Genomic DNA, 20,179 nt, shown 5'->3' on the forward strand with positions numbered 1-20,179 from the left:
TGATACCCGGCGGCTGTGGGCGAGCGCGTCCCTGCCGGGGCGCTTCCTTTCGGGGGCGTTCCGGGGCGCGGGGGGCACCCCCCGCCCAGAGGGCTGGGCCGTGCAGGCGCAGGTGAGACGGCGTCGCCGCGGCGGGCGCTGAGCGCCGGCTGCGCTGGGGCAGGGCGCTGGGGCCCGGCGGCGGGAGCCGGGCGGCGCGGGACCGGCGCGGAGCCGGCGGGACCGGGCGGGGGGCGGCGCGGAGGGGCCACCGCAGCCCCCCGGCGGAGGCGAGCGGCGCCCGCCGCCCTCCCCTCCCACCTCCCGCCCCTTCCCGCCGGCCGGGGCAGCCGCGCCAGCTGACGCGCCGCAAACTTTGCGGCCCCCGTTCGGAGGCGGCGGCGGCCCCTGTTGGCATAGTAACCCCGCGGCGGGGCGCGCAGGCGGCCGCCCCGCCCTCTGCCCCCCGCCCTCCGCCCCGCTCCGCTCCGCTCCGCCGGGGGACGCGGCGCTGGGAGGCGGCGGAGCCGCAGTGCCGCGCGCCGGACGGGTCCGCGCCGCTTCCGCGGCGCCCTGCGGGAGCCGCTGCGCGTCCGCGCGCCTCAGCCGCGGGACATCATGAGCCAGGCGCAGCCCTACGCCCCGCGGAAGAGCAGCTCCCCGGCGGCCGGCGCCCGGCGGAACGACAGCCAGGACTACCTGCTGCTCGACGCGGAGCCGTGCGAGGAGAGCGCCCTGCCGCCCTACGCCTTCTACCCCGTGTGAGTCCCGCCGGACCGAGCCGCGGTCCCTCCCTGCGCGGGCGCGGAGCGGGCCGGGCTCTGCTCTCACTCCCGCTGGAGGGGGCGAGGCGGCGGCGGGACAGGTGCTGGCGTGGGGCCGGGCCGGGCCGGCTGCCGCGGCCGGCGGGAGGTGCCGCTGCCCGCCCGCTGCGCCCCGGCTGGGGCAGAGCCCGCGGCGGGGTCCGCTCCCGGGCAGCCGCCCCGCGGACTCGCTCGTCTTTCCTCGCCCGCCCCGGTAGAGGAGCGGGGTCTGCGAAAGACGGAGGAGCAGCAGTAGCCCCCCGTGCCCGGCTGGCAGAGGTCTCCTCCCGAGGCGCCCCGCGGTAAGGGAGGCGGAGGATAGTTCGGCTGCTGTGGGGAGTGCTGCGGACGAGGACGGTTGTGGTTGAACTAACGGCACCTAATGGGCTTAGTATAGTTACAGAAATTGTAACTCCTGCCATCAGCTGCTCCCACAGAGAGGGGGCACGTTACAGGCGTGTTCACAAACCCGTAATCATTCCATTACTGTGTTTTGTCAAAAATGTGTAGCCTCGCTTGATTTCATTCTCTAAGCCTTGCTGGATAGTTATCGTTTGGAGTAGGGCGTAAGAACATACGCAACAGAGACCAAATGAAGCATAAACTATAAAGGTTCCAGGAACTGCAACTTTTAACATCCAGGTCAGTTGACATTCAGGGTTGACAGCGTCCCTCTGGTTATGTGTTGTCAGCATGACTTCTATAATTACCACTTGTTAATGCTTCTGAGGAGAAGCTGTCCCACAGAGGGGGAAAATGGGTATTAAGAAATGCAAAATGCGTCATAAAATCTCAGGTGATTACCAGAAGATGTGTGCTTTCTTTTGTACAAATTCTATTTTATTGCTTAACTGGTAAATTTCAGTTATCAACCTCTCATGGTTGTTGCTGTTTTATCCGTGAGGGACTCACTAGCCACTTGCCAACTACCTGGGTTTAGGAAAGGAATAATAGTAAGGAAAATAGCAACACTCACAGCGTTTATTTATAAACACAGTTAAGAACAAATTTTCAGAATTCACTGCTGTATTGCTGTTCCCTAAGTGTCTCTGTAGAGTACTAATTCAGTACACTCATGTAACCGTTATTGCACATTGGACTTAAACCCCACCTCAGAATATATGAATGCATCTGCCTAATGAATGCTTTCCGAAGAAAAACCTCATGATAGTTCAAAGATTGGTTCTGGCTAACGGGCTTCAGCTCTGAACTAATATGGCAATTCTGAAGTTCTTTGCTGCGTACTTACTCAGAATGGTCGTGCAGCTATGAGACAGTACATCTTGCGTAAGTGATTCAAAGCATCTCTTAAAATCTGCGAGGTTTGTGAGCTGCTGATATTTTCATTTCAGCAGGATGAGCCTGTGCTAGTAGCTCTTGGTCCAGCACCCAAGTGTGGAGATCGCCTCTCGTCATCTCACAGTGGCGATAAGGGAAGCCTAGGTCCTAGTCAAGTTGTTATACTTTGTAGAACTAGGACAGCACTAAATGCAGGAATATATATCCAATTATGTCAAAGCCTTAGATGGCTGGTTCTGTGGTACAGGTAGGTCCAGGACCCTGGCTGGAGTCCCTTCCTGGTAGAAGGTGTTTCCATCAGTCTTTGAGAGAATAGACAAAAGCTACCTGATATGCATGGCAGGTATAAATTTGAGGAACGTGCCCCTTCTCTAATTTGTATAGTTGCTAATAAAAAGGGTTCTTTAGTGGGCAGTGCTAGTTTTTTAGATGCACGTGAGGCATGGGGAAGCTGTCATTCAGGGCTTCTCTGGGTGTGGAAAGGAGCCACTTCACAGGCTCCACATGTAGATGATGCCTACATGCAACCACTGCAGGACTTCCTTGGCTGACAGGGATGAATGCAGTGAGTATAGGCTCCTCCAAGGTGTGGTGATTACTAAGTACAGGTTTTGAATTTTCCTGCCTGAATTCCACCTCTTTTAGGTATATTTTGCAGATCTGGCTTTTCAGACAGAAATCAGTAATTTTACTGGTGGCCTTCAAAGGGCCAAGAACATAGTCAGATGGCCAGTGTTTAGGATATGCTTTTCTAATCTTGGTCATCTACATGCAGTAAGAATACTTTTCTCTACTTTATTTGAAAATCCTTAAATCATGTTGTTATTATAGAGAGTATTATATGGATCCTACCTTGTATCTGTAAAGTCATAAGGTCTCTGGAGATCCTGAGGATGCTGCTGCTGAAGGGCATGTGTTACCCTGAGAGATAAATGATGTAAAATCAGTATTTCATGTGCTGTGAATCTGCTTGGACTCGGTGTGTGTGCCTTATCTGTCTGTCCTGTTTTGTCAGCGTTTATTCTTTAGCTACTTCTCCAGAAATGTGGCAGCTCAGGGAGCTGGTCATGCTGTTAGATGCTGTACCATGAGTCTGTGTATGAATCTTTGGTGCCCATTGGATTATGAGTCTAAACCACGGGGGCTGTGGGTCCATCCACTGAGATAAAGCTACGTGTCCCCTGAGATTGAGTGGTGCGTCTGCGCTTGAATGCAAACACAAGAAAATAACCCTCCAGATTACATCAGTTGGTGTATTTAAATGTTTTAACTGAAGCCACTTACATTTCACTTAGAGTATTTTTTGGTATATCCTATTACTAAGGGTATTTTTTTTAAACTAACTGGAAAATGATAGGCATCATTTGCACATGCAAATGCCCCAGGAACATCTTGTGTGATGATGATTAATGCAGAAGAGTAATGCAGAGTACAGCTGATGTCCAAAAAAAGCTCAAGTGTACCTCATTTTAAACATTACTGAGAGGGTAACACGCTTAGTGGTGTAACATGGCATGTGACTGTCGCTTGAAAAGGAGTCTGATAACAAGGAATACTTTTCCTCAAGTGGTGATTTAGTGCTAATGCTGACGTTATTGCTATTTAGTGCTAATGCTGACGTTGTTTGTAGAACGGGTTTTTCATGTGTTGTTTTGTGACTGCCTTTAAGTGGTATAGTGGCTGGATTCTAAAATAACCACTTTAAGAGAACTATTTCTTGTATTTGTAGCTACAGCCCTAGTCTATCTATACAGCCTATCTATCAGTGGTGTTACTCCTGAGCCTTGATATACAGTCCTTTTATAACAGCAAGTTATAAAAAGTCTGCTTAATCAAAGACACTGAGTTTGCCTTTCTTTTTTACTCCCAGGTGATTTTTCAGATGATTCATTAATTGTAAAATAGTATGGTCATATTAAAAAATCAGAGTAATTGTTACTGATCAACCCAGCTGGCTTGATGATGTGTCAATGAATTCAGCTGTGCTGCTTGGGTTATTCTGTTACATTTAGGCTGAGACAGTATAGCGTGCTTAAATATTAAATTACCTGTAAATTGGACAAATATTTGAAATACCGATCTGTCAATGTTAATGACTCCGAGTAGCAAGAGACCTGACAGACTTACTCATATATTTGAGGATTTCTTTGAGTTTCAGTACTCGTGCTTAACAATGTGCATGATATTGAATGAGTGTGAATTCAGTACCACTCTTTCTGAGGAACAGCTTTAATTTGTCCAAGGTAGACGCTACCTTTGTTGCAAACAAGAATTCAACAAGGTTATCTTGGGCTCAGCAGCTGTGCCAGGTGGGGTCACTCAGTCTTTTGGCACTAAGTGTATAGAAGACTCTTACCTTTATTTGTGGTATGATGCAAAATGGAATTTGAATGGGATTCTGTGCTGAAAAATCTTGCTTTTCTTTTGAATTCAGAAACTTTGGTAGGAAAACCACATTTCAGGCTATCTGAAAAATTTGTAATTAAATGGTTTCCAAAGGATGAGGCTACATTTTAAGAATTTAATAATTGTATGTTAGCAATCATATGCAAGTAAACACTTTCTTTCTAGTAGTCCTCCTATCTAGTCATCAAGGCTCGTCCCTAATGTGCCAAAAAATACATTGCGTCATGCATGTCAGAAGATTGCCTCCTGAAATAAAAAAATGTGGGTTTTTTGTTGTTCTTGTGCAAATATTTTACTGGCAAAGAGCCTGGTTTTGTAGTTTAAAACAGGATGGAAAGTGCATTTTAAGGTCTAACCCCAAATCTGAGTGCTGATGTGCAGTGGGACTGGAAAGTGATAGTACTTGTATGTAAATTTCCCTGCTGAAAAAATGTTATCGAAGAACAGATTGTCAGCGTACTGAGCTAGTGAGAATACGCTAATTCGGTTAGACATCTGGTTATATTGCTTATTTATACTTTGAAATATTTTGCATTGTGAAAAATAAATCTGTTTTCTTATACATGTGAGGATGGATAATTTTGCATGAAAAATGTCAGTTGTAAAGTAAATGAGGCACACAAATTATCAGATTAAAACGGGGGGAAAAAAGGGTTCTGATGTGCGTAACTGCCTTGAGGCATAGATTATTTCTCAGTTTTTGTGGTTTTCAGATCAAGTGTTTCTCAGTACTATCAAACTCAATGCGTACTTTAAAGTCCTTTCTTTGTTAAATAATATGTTTAGTAATTTCTTTTTTGCCTGCAATATAACAGTTTCTGCTGTTGGTATAACATCATTTTTATCTCCAGCCTGAACTATCTTGCTTGAAATGACCTGTAAAATTATCTTCCAGACTCTTCATTAGCCATAATCTCTTCAGGGAGTACTGTGCAATTGTGGCAGCTGTGTTTCAGATAGCTAGTCTCTTTGCTGGGATGCTATGTCCTCTGAAAATACATTGCAATAGTTTTTTGATAGCAAAAAGGTAGAAGAGTTAGTATGGAGGGGGGGTCATTCCCTTTTATAGCTTAGTGGGTTGAACACTTTCCTATGAATTAGAACTAATGGAGCTACTTTCTACTGGGCACAGGAAAAAATAATAAATCATAGTTTGGGTGACCAAATTCAATCCCCAGGTCTTGGGTAAAAGAACATCACCATTATTACAAAGCCCCAGAAAATCCAGCTTTTAGTTCCCTCTGCATTTTTTACAAGTATCTAGAAGAGATGCTTCACTTTGAACTAAAGATACACTTATTTTTTTTTTTTCCTAAAAACATTTCTTTTAAAAATCTGAATTAATGATAACAAATATTTTGTTTCAATCAAAAGGAAAAATATTTATTTTTATATTTCTGCCTGAGAGGTTAATTAGTAAAAAAAATCAGTCATGGGGTCTGATGTTTCCTGCCTCATCAGAAACGAGGAAAGGAGAAACCATAACCATGTTTTTTGGGGGTAAGACATTCAATAAAGGTTTATTTTAAAAGAGTGGCAAAGCAGACCAACAATACTTGTTTCACCTTGGAGAGCTGAGGTCTGTTGCTAATGAGTACTGTGCTAGCTTACCTGTGCAGCTCAGTCTGTAGGGTGCACGATGCTGGCTGGGGATAGGTGCTGGTTTGGTGGTCTTTAACATGCTCCATTTTGGCACATCCCTGGAGCAGACATGGTATTCTGTAGACGGAGTTTTCTACCAGATCATTTTATGCTTCAAGATGTTTGAAAAACAGTGAACTTATGCAGAAACTGGTATACAGTCTGAAAACTACCTCTCAGAGATGAATTGAACCATGTATGTTTGTTTTTGGTGAAGACCTGTGGGATTTGTTGGGTTTAGTTGTCTGGTACTTTTGTATTCACCGCATATGCTCACTAATTTAACAGTGGGCTTCCTTTGGTCACCTACGTTACCTGAACAGTTTCCTATGCTAGTACTTTATAACTGATTTTGCATGACACATTGGAGTATTTCTGTAGGTTTATTTTTACCCATTCTTAAGAAAAGGATGTATTTGTGGATCACTCTTACGTAGTTACTCAACGAATGAAAGTCACTTCCCTGTGGGACCTAATTTGATAAAACTGGAAGCTTTCCATGTAAATACGTCATTTGTTAAATTTGCATGAGGAAGGTGGAGTAGTGATTAAGAAATGTGTGGGATATATATGGCGTACTTTTCACTGCAAATGTTAATATGTAACAAGTGTGTTCTTTGTCAAACACCCTCCCAGCAGCATTTTCCACCGCAGGAGCTGGAGGTTATAATAACTGGCTACATGAAGAATTCCTGCCGATTAGCAGTATCCCCCAAATAAAGGTGACTTGGCATGGTGGGTCTACTTCATCATGCTGTCTTTAGACTTCCGATCTCTGCATGCGTGAGCAAAAGAAAATTTTGGCAGGTAAACTGTATTCATCAAATTCTTTATAACTTGGTTTCATACCTCAAACGGTGAGCAGTGCAAGGCAATAACTTAGTAAAGGGCTTCAATCTTAAAGTGCATGAGTCTTACGTCCACGTTTGTGCACATACTTGTGAGTGTAGACGGTTGCACACAGAGCCTTCTCAACTGGAGGCTTAAAGGATTTGTTTTGATAAGCGGTATTTAAATGTAAGATTTGATAATTAGATGTCAACAAAAAAACAGCAAGTAATTTAATTATCACTAAGCTTCTCTGGAATGGATTAACATTTTTATCTTGTAGTAGAATAGTTATTATTTGTTTAGCACTGACAACTTAAATACATAATCAGGTATACTATTTTTAGCAAAATAGATGTTATGGAATATACTGTGAAGATAACTAATTAAAGTCTGGGTTTATTTTCTATATCCATTTCTATACCACTACATGTTTTCATACCAGCACAGCTCTGTTGTCCCTCCCAGCCTAATATATCTAAATAAATGTTTGTCAATATAAAAAAAAAAAAAAAGGCAAGCTTTGGCACTAGGAATGAAATGTGAGATCGGGTACAAGAACCCCAAGTAAGTGGAGTAGAAGAGGAACTGCATATCAAGAATTGTCATTTCAGGTGTGTTCTCAAGGCTATGTGGGAAGTGTGGATAGCTTGTTTTCTGTAAGAATTTAATGTAAGTTCCTTTTGTTTAAAAAAAGTTACTAATTTGAAGAAAATGGCACTGTTGTGGATGTAGATTTGCTGGGTGAAAGTTTTGTTGTGGATGGACTGCTTTCTTTTAATGTGGAAGAGTATTGATGAAATAAAAATGACAAATGCTAGTAACAATAATAATTGTGAATCACCAAGAGGTAGATGTGATGCCCGCCTCTTCGCTCAAACATTCCTTCGGTAGTGCCCTTAGTCATACTGCTGTTAATGTTCTCCCTTGTACATCATTAATTAAAAACAAAACCAGCCTTTCCCACTACCAGATTAAAAATACTCCAGGAAACAGAGTACAGATCATAAGGTCTGTATGATGCAGCGCTAGCAATTTTACAGAATATTCGGACTGGAGAATTTCTGTGAAACTTGGCTGCTTTGTTACCAAATCTTGAAAGAAACAGTGCATCTGTTACAAGTGGCACCTTGTATTCTTTGAGTTAACTCCTGGTCTATTGAAGGTAGTGGGAATTTTGCTGGATATCCCAGGTATTTAGCAGATTCATACTACAAATGGTCTCCGTTGTAAGTGACCAGCAGCAGCGGCTGCCCCTCCTGACCACGTGCACAAATAGCTGTTCCAACAGGCTTATGCTTGGCTCAGCTGTGGTATGCCAATAGTTGTGCATGTGATGGGTTGTAATCACTGAGCTGCACAGATGATCTCATGTATTTCTAATCAGATGCTGGTTAATTGCTACTAATAAGGGCAAAGTACTATAGAGCCAGTTGAATTCTTACTTTGAAAAGAGAGGACCTTGATTTCACCATGACACGTAGGGACCCACCACATGCAGGCAGGCAGTGTCTAACTCGGAGCTGGACAGTACATAGCCTGAGACCAAGGAGGTGTTTGTTGAAAAGACTTGGCAACCAGAGCTGTCCTGGTTCCTCCTGAAACATTATAATGCATCCTGATCACCTTAGTTAGCAAATAGGTATGTGCCCAGCAGACTGACAGGGTGGACTGGTTTGTTGCCTCCCATTTTTACTGGTGTTGATTCAAATGGAGACTTGGTTGTGCTGATTTTCTTCCTGGCTCAGTCTGGGTTTCTCCTGTCTTGCACACTGACTGAATTTAGGAATGATGACTGATCGCTCAGAAGCCTTTCAAAAGGGAAGATTCCCTCATCTTTGAGGAGTAATTTATGTTTTCTTTCTATTCTGTATGATTTTTGCCTATGGCATATGTTTGAGCTGTTCTAGACATGATTTTTCTCTACTTTTTTAGAACAGTTAGCCAGGTCAGACCACTAAACTTTTAGTCCTACTCTGTGTACATGTCTTAGGCCTTCCAACTGGTAATAATCCAATACTTGGTGCTTTTTGTAAGGCGCTTGAAGTGTATTGCAAGCAGACATGTTGCACACAGTCCAGCTGTCGGCCTTCCAGCCACTGAGTGTTTGGCAGCAGAGAGAGCTGTTCTTACAACAGCAGTGTTTTAAGTCATAGGTTGTGTCAGTTAAACACCTCTGCAGCACCTGGCACAATGCAGAAGGCCATAACAGTGGTAGTACCAGCATGAATCCAGGAAATGCTTTTAACTGAGGTGCAGTTTATGGGAGGACGTTTTGGAAACTGTCATCATGAAGCTTGGAAGATCTGTGCCGTTGAGACTCATGCCCTGAACGTCATGATTACCATTTGTCTGCTAATCATGGCGTGGGAAAGTGCCCTTCCTTCCCCACGTTCCCATGAACATGCCGAGTCATGTGTGGCAGAAGCACGCTTATGAGTGGGGGCTTGTGATGCGGACAGCGTTTAATACATCTGATCACTTAGCAGTGGCCTGCTGCATCCAACCCATGTGAAACAGCTGAGCTTGGGAGAGATGTGTGTTGACTCGCAAGACCCACCACAAAGGGAGCTTAGTGCCATGACAGATCCAGATATTAGTTAAAATAGTGGATTGCAGCATTTTTTTCCTAAGCATTATGTAATGTGTGCCAGTGTTTATGGTTACATTCTGTGAGTTTCTAACCATGTTCACTGATTTATGGGGGATCAGAACCATTGTATTGATGTGGTTTTTTCTGTTTTTGTAATCCTTTTAGAAGACACAGTGAGCCTCTTTGAGAATTGTTCCTAACCAACTGTTTCTCATGATTGAAGACTATAAACCAATTTTCCTTCTGTTTTGCAATGTAGTAATTGATTTTCTACGTTAGTTTAGTTCCACTCTGCTAATCTTTGGTTTTATGTGTTATTTTCTTAAGCTAATTTAAAATTATTTTCAAGTGTGTTTTAAAATTTATGAATGAAATATCACATATACTAGAAATTTTTAGTTTATTATCTGCAGTTGCTAGGTTTGGATTATACTTGAGTCAGATTTTTTTTTTTTCTTGCTGGATTTATTATTTTATAGTTAATTCCAGTAAACCTGCTATGATCCACATATATTAAGTACAGAAATATTTTTGAAATGGTAATTTAAAGTTCATAGAGCTTTATTTTGGTCAGATGTGAGAGAGGAGTCTTTTTAGAAGTTAATATAAATTTATGTTATACTAGTGGGGCTTATTCAAAGGGAAATCACATGCTCCAAGAACTCTCAAGATTCACTAGCACTGAAGTGAAGAATGAATCAGCGTCTTCATGGATCTGTCTGCACCATGTCCAGGGTCTGGCTTTTGCTTTCCTCTGTCCTGTAGGAGCACATGGACTAGGATGGTTGCTCAGAGCATTTAGGCTCTGTATAGGATCAACATGCTCCACTGTACCGGGGAAGTGAAATTAAATTAACTTTGATGCAGTGGGATACTTGAGGACATTAGTAGTAGAACTTTTGCAATTTTTGTCCAGACATTTAAGTCCTGCTCTAAATTGTCTTGACAAATCAGACGCAAAGAGCAGGCTGCTGGATGGCAGCAATGACTCTTCCTCTGCATAGCACTTCTTTTCCTCTCCCTTTAAGAACAGGTTTCCTACTAATTTCTCAAGACATTTTTTGAAGACTGCTGCTTTCATAGCTTTCTCAAGTGAGTCTTAGAATCATACTTCTCCCCTTAACTGTGTACTATTTTGTATTCATCTCTCTTTTAAGTATAGAAATCTGAACTGAAAAGTGTGATGACTGTTACAAAAATTGGATTAAAGTGCTACACAAGTTAGTTAATACAACTGTGTTTTCAGGTAGTGGGGGTGGGGTGGAATTTCCCAAGGATATTAGATATTTTGTATGGCTTCACATTAGCATTCTCACTTCAGGATCTTAAAAACTGAAATCACACATCAACATTGCTGGAAAGTTTGGGCTGCAGTCCGTTACCGTTCCAAGTCCCATGGAGTTCGGTGAGGGTGGGAGTCTGTAACAGCCTTCCGCTGGCTAGGAGAGGCTAAGGATTTATAGCAATACTGTGGAGGAAGATATTAGGAATACAACAGATACTGTGGAGGAAGTGGTGGAGGAAGAATAGCTGTATCTTGAACTGACATCTAAGCAACAAATAAAACACACAAAAATTAGGGTGGGAGAGGAACATAAGTTTCTAAAATACGGTCTGTTCTATTTCAAACATTTTGTAGAGCACAGCTAACAAAGTCAGCAGTAGCAGTATCTCCAGAAGGTCTGTAGAATGAACCACTGCCTATGGTATGAAGTGGTAGAAGTTAATGTTCTCCACTTTTCTTCAGAAAATAATTTTAGGGGATTAAGTTAGAAAGCTATTTAATCATTTAGCAACATCTTATGTGAGCACACTGGTAGGTAAACAGCAACTGATGTGATAGTGAAATTTCAGCAGTGCTTTGTATGATAAAATAATAATGATCTTACCTAACAAGTTGATATATAATGTATACACTGGGATTTCTTACCCCACAGCCAGTTCCAAGCTAAAATCAGCAACAGTGTTTAATACATAACAGGAAGGGAGGCCTAAAAATCTAGTAATGGATTTACAGAGATGGCAAGGCTAATGCCTCTAATCTTACAAAGCTGTTTGAGGATCTTTAATAACCTGAGGTTTCTACATTATTGATTTTCACATCAAATCTGAAAACCAGCAGAAATTTCCCTAGTATCAGTGAGAGTGTTGATAACACCTTAAAGGGTAGTAATATCCTTTATGGATTGATTAACCAGCCTCAGTTCGGGCAGGATTTGTGGTATGTCCTGATGAATCAATGAGGAAGGTGCTGGTACAGGGGTAGCAGCACTGCTGACTGTGTGCCTTGTCTGACCTCTGGCTGTGACAGGACTGACTTGCTCCCAGCATGCAGATCCTGATATCTACAGCGGGCCAGAAAAGGCATGGAGGTACACAGTGAGGAGGAAGGGAAGTAGGGAGACTCACTGTGGGTGTAGGGTGCAGTTCCTATCTGGATTTCCTTTTCTTTGAAACGTGAGTAGGGGGTGGGAGGGCTGGTGCATGTCCAGGTATCACCCCAAAGACAGCATGCATGCATACAGGAAAGTGCAGGAACTTGGTAGGATTCCTAGTGGTGGTGATGTATGAATAACTTGTGATGCTTCATGTTCTTGAATTCATGAGTTCCTGATTTCACGAGTCTTGAACATCTAGATCAGGTTGTAAGTGTTGCATATTGTGGATCAAGGATAGTAGGACTGACAGAAACTCCACATCCATCCGTGGTTTGTTTTCAAATCCTATAACTTTTAGTAAAAATGTAAGGGACTTTACCATCTTCTTTTAATTTAGACATGGGATTTGAGGTTGGAAGGTGGAAATTCTGCTGGTACCTGCTTCATTTCTGTGGTGGTCTTCAGGCTTTTCCCTTCCTTGAAGACTTCTGCTGGGGTGACAGCAATGTCAACAAATCTAGGAGAGACCCAGGGGTTTGTCTGAAATAAAGCATCCAGCTTGGCCTCATGGTCTCGGCTCCTTTTGTAGTGTATGAAATAGCCAGACCTCTTCAGGGGCTAGTTCATCAGATCTGTTTCAGAACTGGGTGAATCATTACGGTGACTAAAATATTGTGGAATGATTGTTGATGAATAGCAAATCTATATATCCCACAACATGCAGATGTGCTGCTGCTAACTTCAGTGGGATTTGTGTTCATATGCCTATGGAGAATATTATCCTCAGTCTTCAATATCCCTGAATGTGTATTTTGTCACTGTTTGTGTTGTAGTGTGTATCAATAATTGATAATTTAAATAGAGAAGAAAAGATGATAATATATTTCAGGAACAGATTATAGAAATGAGGAATATCTGATATACAGTGAAAACCAACATGTAGTTCTTTGACTAAGGCTAAATTCTGATATGTATCTATAGGGATATTTTCTGACCTTTAGCTACTGAACTTCCCAAAATTTAGATTGACTTAAATTTTTTTGAGAGAAAATTTTGAGAGCATTAGAGGGGATATTTTGCATGCTAATCATCTGCACTGCATTAGTGAACAGAGTCAGAAGAACATGAGATACAGACCCTAACAGCATTATCTTTTAACAAAAGGAATTTTGTTTCGAATTTAAATTAAAACTTGAACCAAGCAATTAGAGCGTAATCCTTCATTTACATTAAAAGCTTCACTTAGAATTTGCAAAAGTATTAAATCTGATTAATTTAATAATAAATTGTAATGATAGATTCCATAAGCATTATAGAAGATTTTGCAGAATTTCAGTTCCTGTTTCCTGATTTTTTCAGTTGGTTGGCATGGATAAAGTACTGTTGTTAGTGGTGATGTAACTGTTTCAAAATAGAATTTCTTACAGTTAAGGCTGTTTACTAACATTCTGTAATGTCAGATTATGTTCTCTCCTCTTGAGATATACGCATGGCTCGCTGACATAACCTTTAATTAATTTAATGCTTCTTCAGTCTACGTGCAGGCTAGTACAGGCTGAAGTTGAGAATGTACCTCAGTTGTAAATGAGATTTTGCTCTGCAATTATTTAAAATTGTAAAGCATTCATTGCATAAAATTTTCATAAAGTTTGCATAGAAAACAGGAACATTTTCTGTTCAAGAATGAATGAAAGTCTTCATTTTCAGTATCTTGATGGCCTGAATGTTCACCAAAATTGTTTTCCTCCATTCACAAATCTGTTCAGCCAATGGCATTCTCTCAGGAGTCCAGCCCAGGTGAGGCAATTGTGACCAAAACTACAATTCTGTCTTCCTTCGTTAGAAAAGTTCTAACTTTTCTAATAAAAGTAATTAACTGTTCTGTGGAGCTGATGCAAAATGGTACATTTCACATGAGTTACAAAGTAGCCATATGAATGTTTTCTCCTGCTCCACAATATTAGGGTTTGGATCCAAGTAACACAATCTCCCCTAATCACCTTCATTTTAATGTATTTGGTTAAAATCTGGTAAGTTAGAAAAGCAAGAAAAATTCCTTTTGAAAGTTTTTTTCGGAGTCTGTATTCGCCACCGGATAAATGAAAAGGCCACTTTGATTCTGTTTCTCTTGATTTAGTTTGTTTCTCCAGCAGAAGAGTTTCCTTCCATGCCAAAGAACTGATGTCATATGGGTCTTAACTCTGCTAGTGTACTTGTGATTTTACGCTAAAAAAATGCCTTGCGTTGTTATTCTGCTTCAATTCACTGGATTCTCTGGATGTTAGTGTTAAGATAAAGGATGATGTTTCTGTGCAACTAAAAGTTTTAATTAAATAATAGCTCTCTCAAGTATGTTGCAAAACCAGTACAATTTGATAGTAAGTAGAACTAAGTAACAACTGTTTTCAGTTATATTTACCATTGTCAGTGCTCCAAAATCCACATTTATGTGTCAGTTTGAATAAACACCCCTTAGGAAGATTTCTCATTTCTTTATTTTACCATAGTGAATTATTGAGTGTAAGGTACGTTTGTAGGGTGTCAAAAACCGAGTTGTAAGACCTGATTCAACTAGGGCAGAACAGAAATCTTAATCCACAGTTGGTACTTCCCCAGAAAAAGGTCAGCAATTCAGAACCGTTCTTCTATCTGTTCCTCAGGTTTCTTCTTGAAGATAAAGGTCTTGAGGTTTTTTCAGTGTATTTTGAAACTTTATTTTTCTACTGTGGAAGTGAACCTCTTGATTTCCATTTAGATACAATAACAGTCTTTGTCAAGTGGTTGTAAGAGCCTCCCTATGTTATTCTGTTATTATCATCTAACTGGACAGCTACAGCAACTAATGATATTGTCAAATATACTAGCTCAGGGTTCTCTTCTGTTCTGTGGGATCAAAGGCAACATGGTGTTTAGTGGATGCCGGGGCTTTTTACTCGCTTTTGACTGGCGGTGGGGTGACAGAAGGTTCTTTAAATTTTACAAATGTCACCAAAAAATATTCTTCAATTATGAAGTAACTGTAAGTGTTAAAGGTCTCATTTTCTGTGCTTATCAGATCAGGTCTTTTACAATGTGCCATGTATTGCAGTCATTATATCTCAGGTCTGAGAAATGCAAATGATCTTTTCTTGCTGGAACTGAGTGTGTGACTTGCCACCAATTCTGTTTTCACTTAAAGTGTCTCTGAGGTCAGGATACCACAGACTTTATATGTGCATATCAGGGAACAATAAACATCATGATTGTTTCTTCATTCTGATAAAGCAATTACTTTTTAATAATAGTAATTATAGTTATTAAAGTAAACCAAAGTAATTACTTTTTTACGTTTTCCCTTTTATGTAAGTGCACGCATTGAAATGCGAAGCACTTCTTCAGTGACTGTTGTTTATAGTGAAGTTATACTGTGCTGATTTTCAGTGGATTTTTTTTTTTGGTGCAGAATGCATATTTCTTCAACCTGCTTTGCAGCAGATAGTGTGTAACATCTCCAGCAATAACTCTGCTCCCTCCTTGTTTTCATGGAATTCAGTTTCATGCTTTAACTGTTTTTAGTTTAATTCTGGGTAACAGCCCTCAGCTGTTCTTTTTGTTGAATACCATTTGTTTTTTAAGCACTTCAAAAGTAAATTTTGTCATATCGCCTTGCTTATTCCATTTAATTATCAATACATCACATGCATATAATGAAAATTACTTCTTCCTAACATAGATGCAGGAGGAGTATAGATAGGTGCATTTCATTGTTTTCCCATAAACAGAGCAGGAAGAAAAATAAACGTCTCCTGTACCAGAGCTACAATTGTTGTGAAAATCTTTATTTTTAAACCTAACTTGGAAACCTAATTTTTAAGAAGGAAAAATTGGTTTAGATTTGTTGTTTTCTCTGAACATGTTAAAAAATAGAGTTGCTAGTTAGCATCAGAATTTCATTGGTTGAGTTACAAATGAAGCTTTTCTGGAAAATCTTCATTTTGTAAAAATACTTGGTTAGACCGACATTCATGTTAGCTGACGGAAACATGTTGTTGTTACAGAGTATAATGAGTAAACAAATGGTTAAACATGTTAAGCTCCTTAATCAGTCAAATGCGACTGCTAGAATAATAATACCCATTACCTTTGTGGAAGTGTATTTGATATATTATTGCATATCTGTTTTATGGGAAACGTAGTTAGCTCTAGGTTAATTGATGCCTTTAGTGTAGGCATATCCTCTTCTGCTTTCTTTTGTGAAGCACAGACAACTTTCTGTTCCTTCTTCCTCAGGTGCTGAGCAGAACACCTACGTGCTGCTTCTGCAGAAGGAAGTTCTCTGTCCCCAAACCCTAGTCACTTGACTAATTCCAACATGTTCTTCTATCACGGTTTCCTTTTCAGACATTTGAAAGACTTTTAGCGCTTTTTCCTGTACTCTGAGTAGCTCTGAGGGTGTTGGTTGTCATTTTCCTAATCAGTTGTTTACATGCCTTTCATTTTATGAGTCCCTTTTATCCACAATTGCATCCACTCATAACTTACCATATTAGTCTAGTTCTTCAATCACATGAGACACTTGTATTTAGCATGGAGGATCTGTGATGTTAAAGTCCGTATTTTTCTCCCATCCTTATTTCACTGGCAATTTTCTTCAGTTCAGAGCCCTCCCTGTGACAGGTCAGGATCAGTGAGAGATATCCGAAGGAAGGTATCTGGAAAGGTGATACATTTTTTAAAAAGAATAGGATCTGAATAATATTTCAGCATGAAGAACTCTGAATTTAGGGACTATACTTAGAAATTGATGCTATTTGATGGCATCTTAACATTTTTATTTCATATCTGCAGTTCTATGAGAAAATCAGACACAGTTATTGTCAATGGTAGAGATGAGTGGGTTAGACAGATTTCGGCTACATTTGATGTTAATAGTTAGATTCTCAAAAATAAATAGAGACTGAATAGAACTTCTGAGAGTAAAAGAATTACTCAGGTTTTGGTTACAATCCAGAAGCTGACAAATATGATTAAAGCACAGTTTATTCCTATGTTGGAGTGTTAGTTCAGTGCTGACTGGAGGGCATGCTGGTCTACCATATCCCTGTTACGAACTCTCTGGTTTCTGTCGTACACTATAGGTTTTACAGATAAACCATGCAGGTGTGTTTCCACTCATTCATTTAACCTTTTTTTTTTTCTTCCGCTTTTATATCTTTACTTGCATTGCATGTGGAAATACTGAGGTGATTTTAGTTGCCACATTGTTTCCTTTCTAGAATTCATACTTTGCAAACTTGATGGCTTTTTAGTCAACTCTGTGCTATAGAGGATGAGAATTATTCTACTGAAGATCTTAAGTTTTGTGCAGGTTTTTCTTAAAAGATAATGGGTAGTCACAGTTTAAGAGAAGCAATAAAAAATGTGAATAGCTAAAATTAATGCAGGTTTAAAAAATAAAGTAAAAGTATTGTATTTAGATTTCTTAGCTTTGGCAGCATTTCTCTAATTAAGTAGCGGAGGAAGCAGCTAGCTGAAATGCCATCTTAAGACATGACTCTTATCATCCTTTTTGTGATCATCTCCAGCTTTTCTATTGGAGATGTTTTTTATGTTTCTCTGACCTTTTTGCTGATACCATACCCTGTTGCCTGGAACTACAACTCTGTAATAAACTGTGCTAAAGGTAATGGTGAAAGATGTGCCTGACTCATACCAGAAGTAATTCATACCTCTAGAAGAACAGGGAAGAGGAAGAAAAGGCAGCCTTGTGAGTTTGGACTGAATTCTGTGCCAGTGTTTCACCCTGTGCTTGAATTCCTGCATTACTGTATTAGAATCAAATTTAGATACATTCAGTGTCTGGGATGAGCTCATTAAACTGCACTGTGTGATACACATTTGTTTTCCCTCCTTTCATAAATGTATATATAATGCATGCGTACATTCATATATGTTCCCTTTTTCCCCCTTTTTGAAAATAGGTATCATTTAAATGGAATTAAAGGATGTTACTCCTTGTCATTAAATGATCAAGTCAGTGAATGCTCAGCAGAACTCTTGGCAACACCAGCACAGGCTTGTGTTATCCTGTCAGCATAGCGTCACGTTCTTCCTCATCTGCTGAAGAGTCCTGTGAGTAGGTGGTTGGACCTTAACGTGGGTATGAATTGTGTGAAGGCAGTCGGGAGTTTCTTCTCCCTCCCCATCACATGGCAGCCCCAAGGGGCATTGTAGCTTCTGAGTCAAGGTAGTGTAGGTCACGGGTGTGAGGATACTCTTCAGCAGGGTTATGAAAGAGGCAGAGATGGGCAGGGATAGAATCATGTCTTTGTCCCACAGTTACATAAAAGCGGTGGCTGAGGTAGCCAGCCATGTGGGATGCAGAGCAAGGGTTATTTTGCACCTTGTACATACAGAACTGTTTTATCTGGGTTAGCTTTTGAAATGTCATGTTAGCCACTGCATGCCAATTCATATTTTTTAAGTGCTGATTGACATTGTTCAAAGTTTGGACAGTTTGAACATGAGTTTAGGTGGGAGTCGGTGTGCCCTAGCCTCACCTTTTAAATACAACCTGCCAGAAGGTCCGAAACAGAAAGTCTTCACAGTGCCTGAGCACCTCCTTGTTACTGCAGTAATATGGGTGAGTGCTGTGCTCTAGCATTTGGCAAGTGATTGCAAACACAAGCAAAGCCGTTGAGTCAGACTATGGCGTTTTCAAACAAGGCCCTGCGGCCTATAGACACAAATATTTACTGTTTGAGCTTAAATCTGTTGTCTGGAAAGAAGAGAAGACTTTTTATGTTGACCAGGTGTAAAGTTGGGAAGGGAAAAGCTAGAGTCCTAGCAAGTCTTGTCACTGATGGGTCTTGTTTCCAGGCCTGAAATCAGCCTTACTTTCTGTTTCAGTTTGTACTAGCTAATATTTTTATACTTCGTTACAGTTGCCAAACGCAAGATGTTATCTAGAACTCCCCAGGTTATTATGGCTAGGAAAAGATAGTGCTCTGAGCTCACTTACCGCTAGGAGATCATGACATTAATAATGAGAGCAGTTACATTTATTTTTCAATATTTAAACATTATTTATCTTGAACATGTTGAAGCATAGATAAACATATGATGAAGCATAAGAGATGCAGCTTGTGAATTTGAGAAACATACTAAACGTGGGACTGCAATACTGAACATGCAATCCAGCAGAATGCCATAAAATCCAGTTTAACTAAAGCAACAGGAGCTTAATGTTAAAATGGAGTGTGCCGCAGTTGCCTACCTGGTTTGCTCATTTTCTGTGTTCTGCTTAATCACAGATGCCAGCTGTAGAGATTTTTGTGTCTGGGGAGGCAAAACCCCAGGCCTGGGAAGGGGGCAGGCAATGTTACAGAAGCTGCTGCCTCTTCTGAGACTATCTCTGAGTATGGTGGCTTTATTCAAACAGCATAGTGAATGCTTTCTGACCAGGAAAGCATCAGAGGATTTAGAAATTTAGTTTAGAAATGAGAGGACTACAGGGTACTTGACAACTATTAGTTTGTTTTGACAAATGTAATTATATGTGCTTAAATCACAGCTCTGTAGAACCTTCTTTCGCTTTTGAGTTCATCTGTACACAAAAGGTGTAGGGAGCAGTGGAAGTGATATGAAAATGTAAATAGATATATCTAAGCCCTACCCATAAGGTTGAACACACATATAAGACTCCTCCAAATTCAGAAAGCACTTGAGCTTGTGATTAAGTCTTAATGGTTTCAATAGAACTCAAGTGTATTCTTAAGTGAAGATCACGGAGCTTCTTTTATGAACTTAAATTGTACCTACAGAAGAGGAAATGGAAAGAACCAATTCTGGTATTTTACTACTCTTATGCTCCTACAAAAAATTTTTTTCTAGTTTCATGTGTGGTATTTTCATTGTACAGAGCTTAAAGGAAAAAAATAGTTTTAAATATATTAAAATAAATGTTTTAAGTTTTCTAATGTGTATTTTAAATCACATTCCTGAATATGATTCTGACATTCTGTGATTTCAAATAATTTAAATTTTGCTGATATTTATTTTTCTTTTATTATTTATTATACTGGGAAGCAATAAATTAATATTTCTGTTGCATTTATTTGACTATGAATGAGTCATTTAATTGAGTTGATAATAATATGAGAAATTTTTCAAGACATAAAGATTTAAGTTCTGGTATTTAACATTAATGAACAGTATTCGTATAATATGTTAAAGATGGGTAGGCAAAGAGGTATTATACATATATTGAACTG

The 20,179-nt window shown here is 40.4% G+C and overlaps 1 protein-coding gene across 2 annotated transcripts in view; it reads left to right on the top strand.

Moving 5' to 3' along the window:
• Nucleotides 1–514: 514 nt before the first annotated feature.
• The window catches only part of TRPC6 (transient receptor potential cation channel subfamily C member 6), a 111,787-nt gene continuing 92,122 nt past the window's right edge, over nucleotides 515–20,179 (top strand). For both annotated transcript variants that reach the window (XM_074916664.1, XM_074916675.1), the window contains exon 1: nucleotides 515–740. In XM_074916664.1, the coding sequence (XP_074772765.1) occupies nucleotides 598–740 (143 nt within the window). In that variant the 5' untranslated portion in view covers nucleotides 515–597. The remainder of the gene's footprint in view (nucleotides 741–20,179) is intronic.

Source organism: Athene noctua, chromosome 1 (genome assembly GCF_965140245.1).
Source record: "Athene noctua chromosome 1, bAthNoc1.hap1.1, whole genome shotgun sequence".
Taxonomy (NCBI): Eukaryota; Metazoa; Chordata; class Aves; order Strigiformes; family Strigidae; genus Athene; species Athene noctua.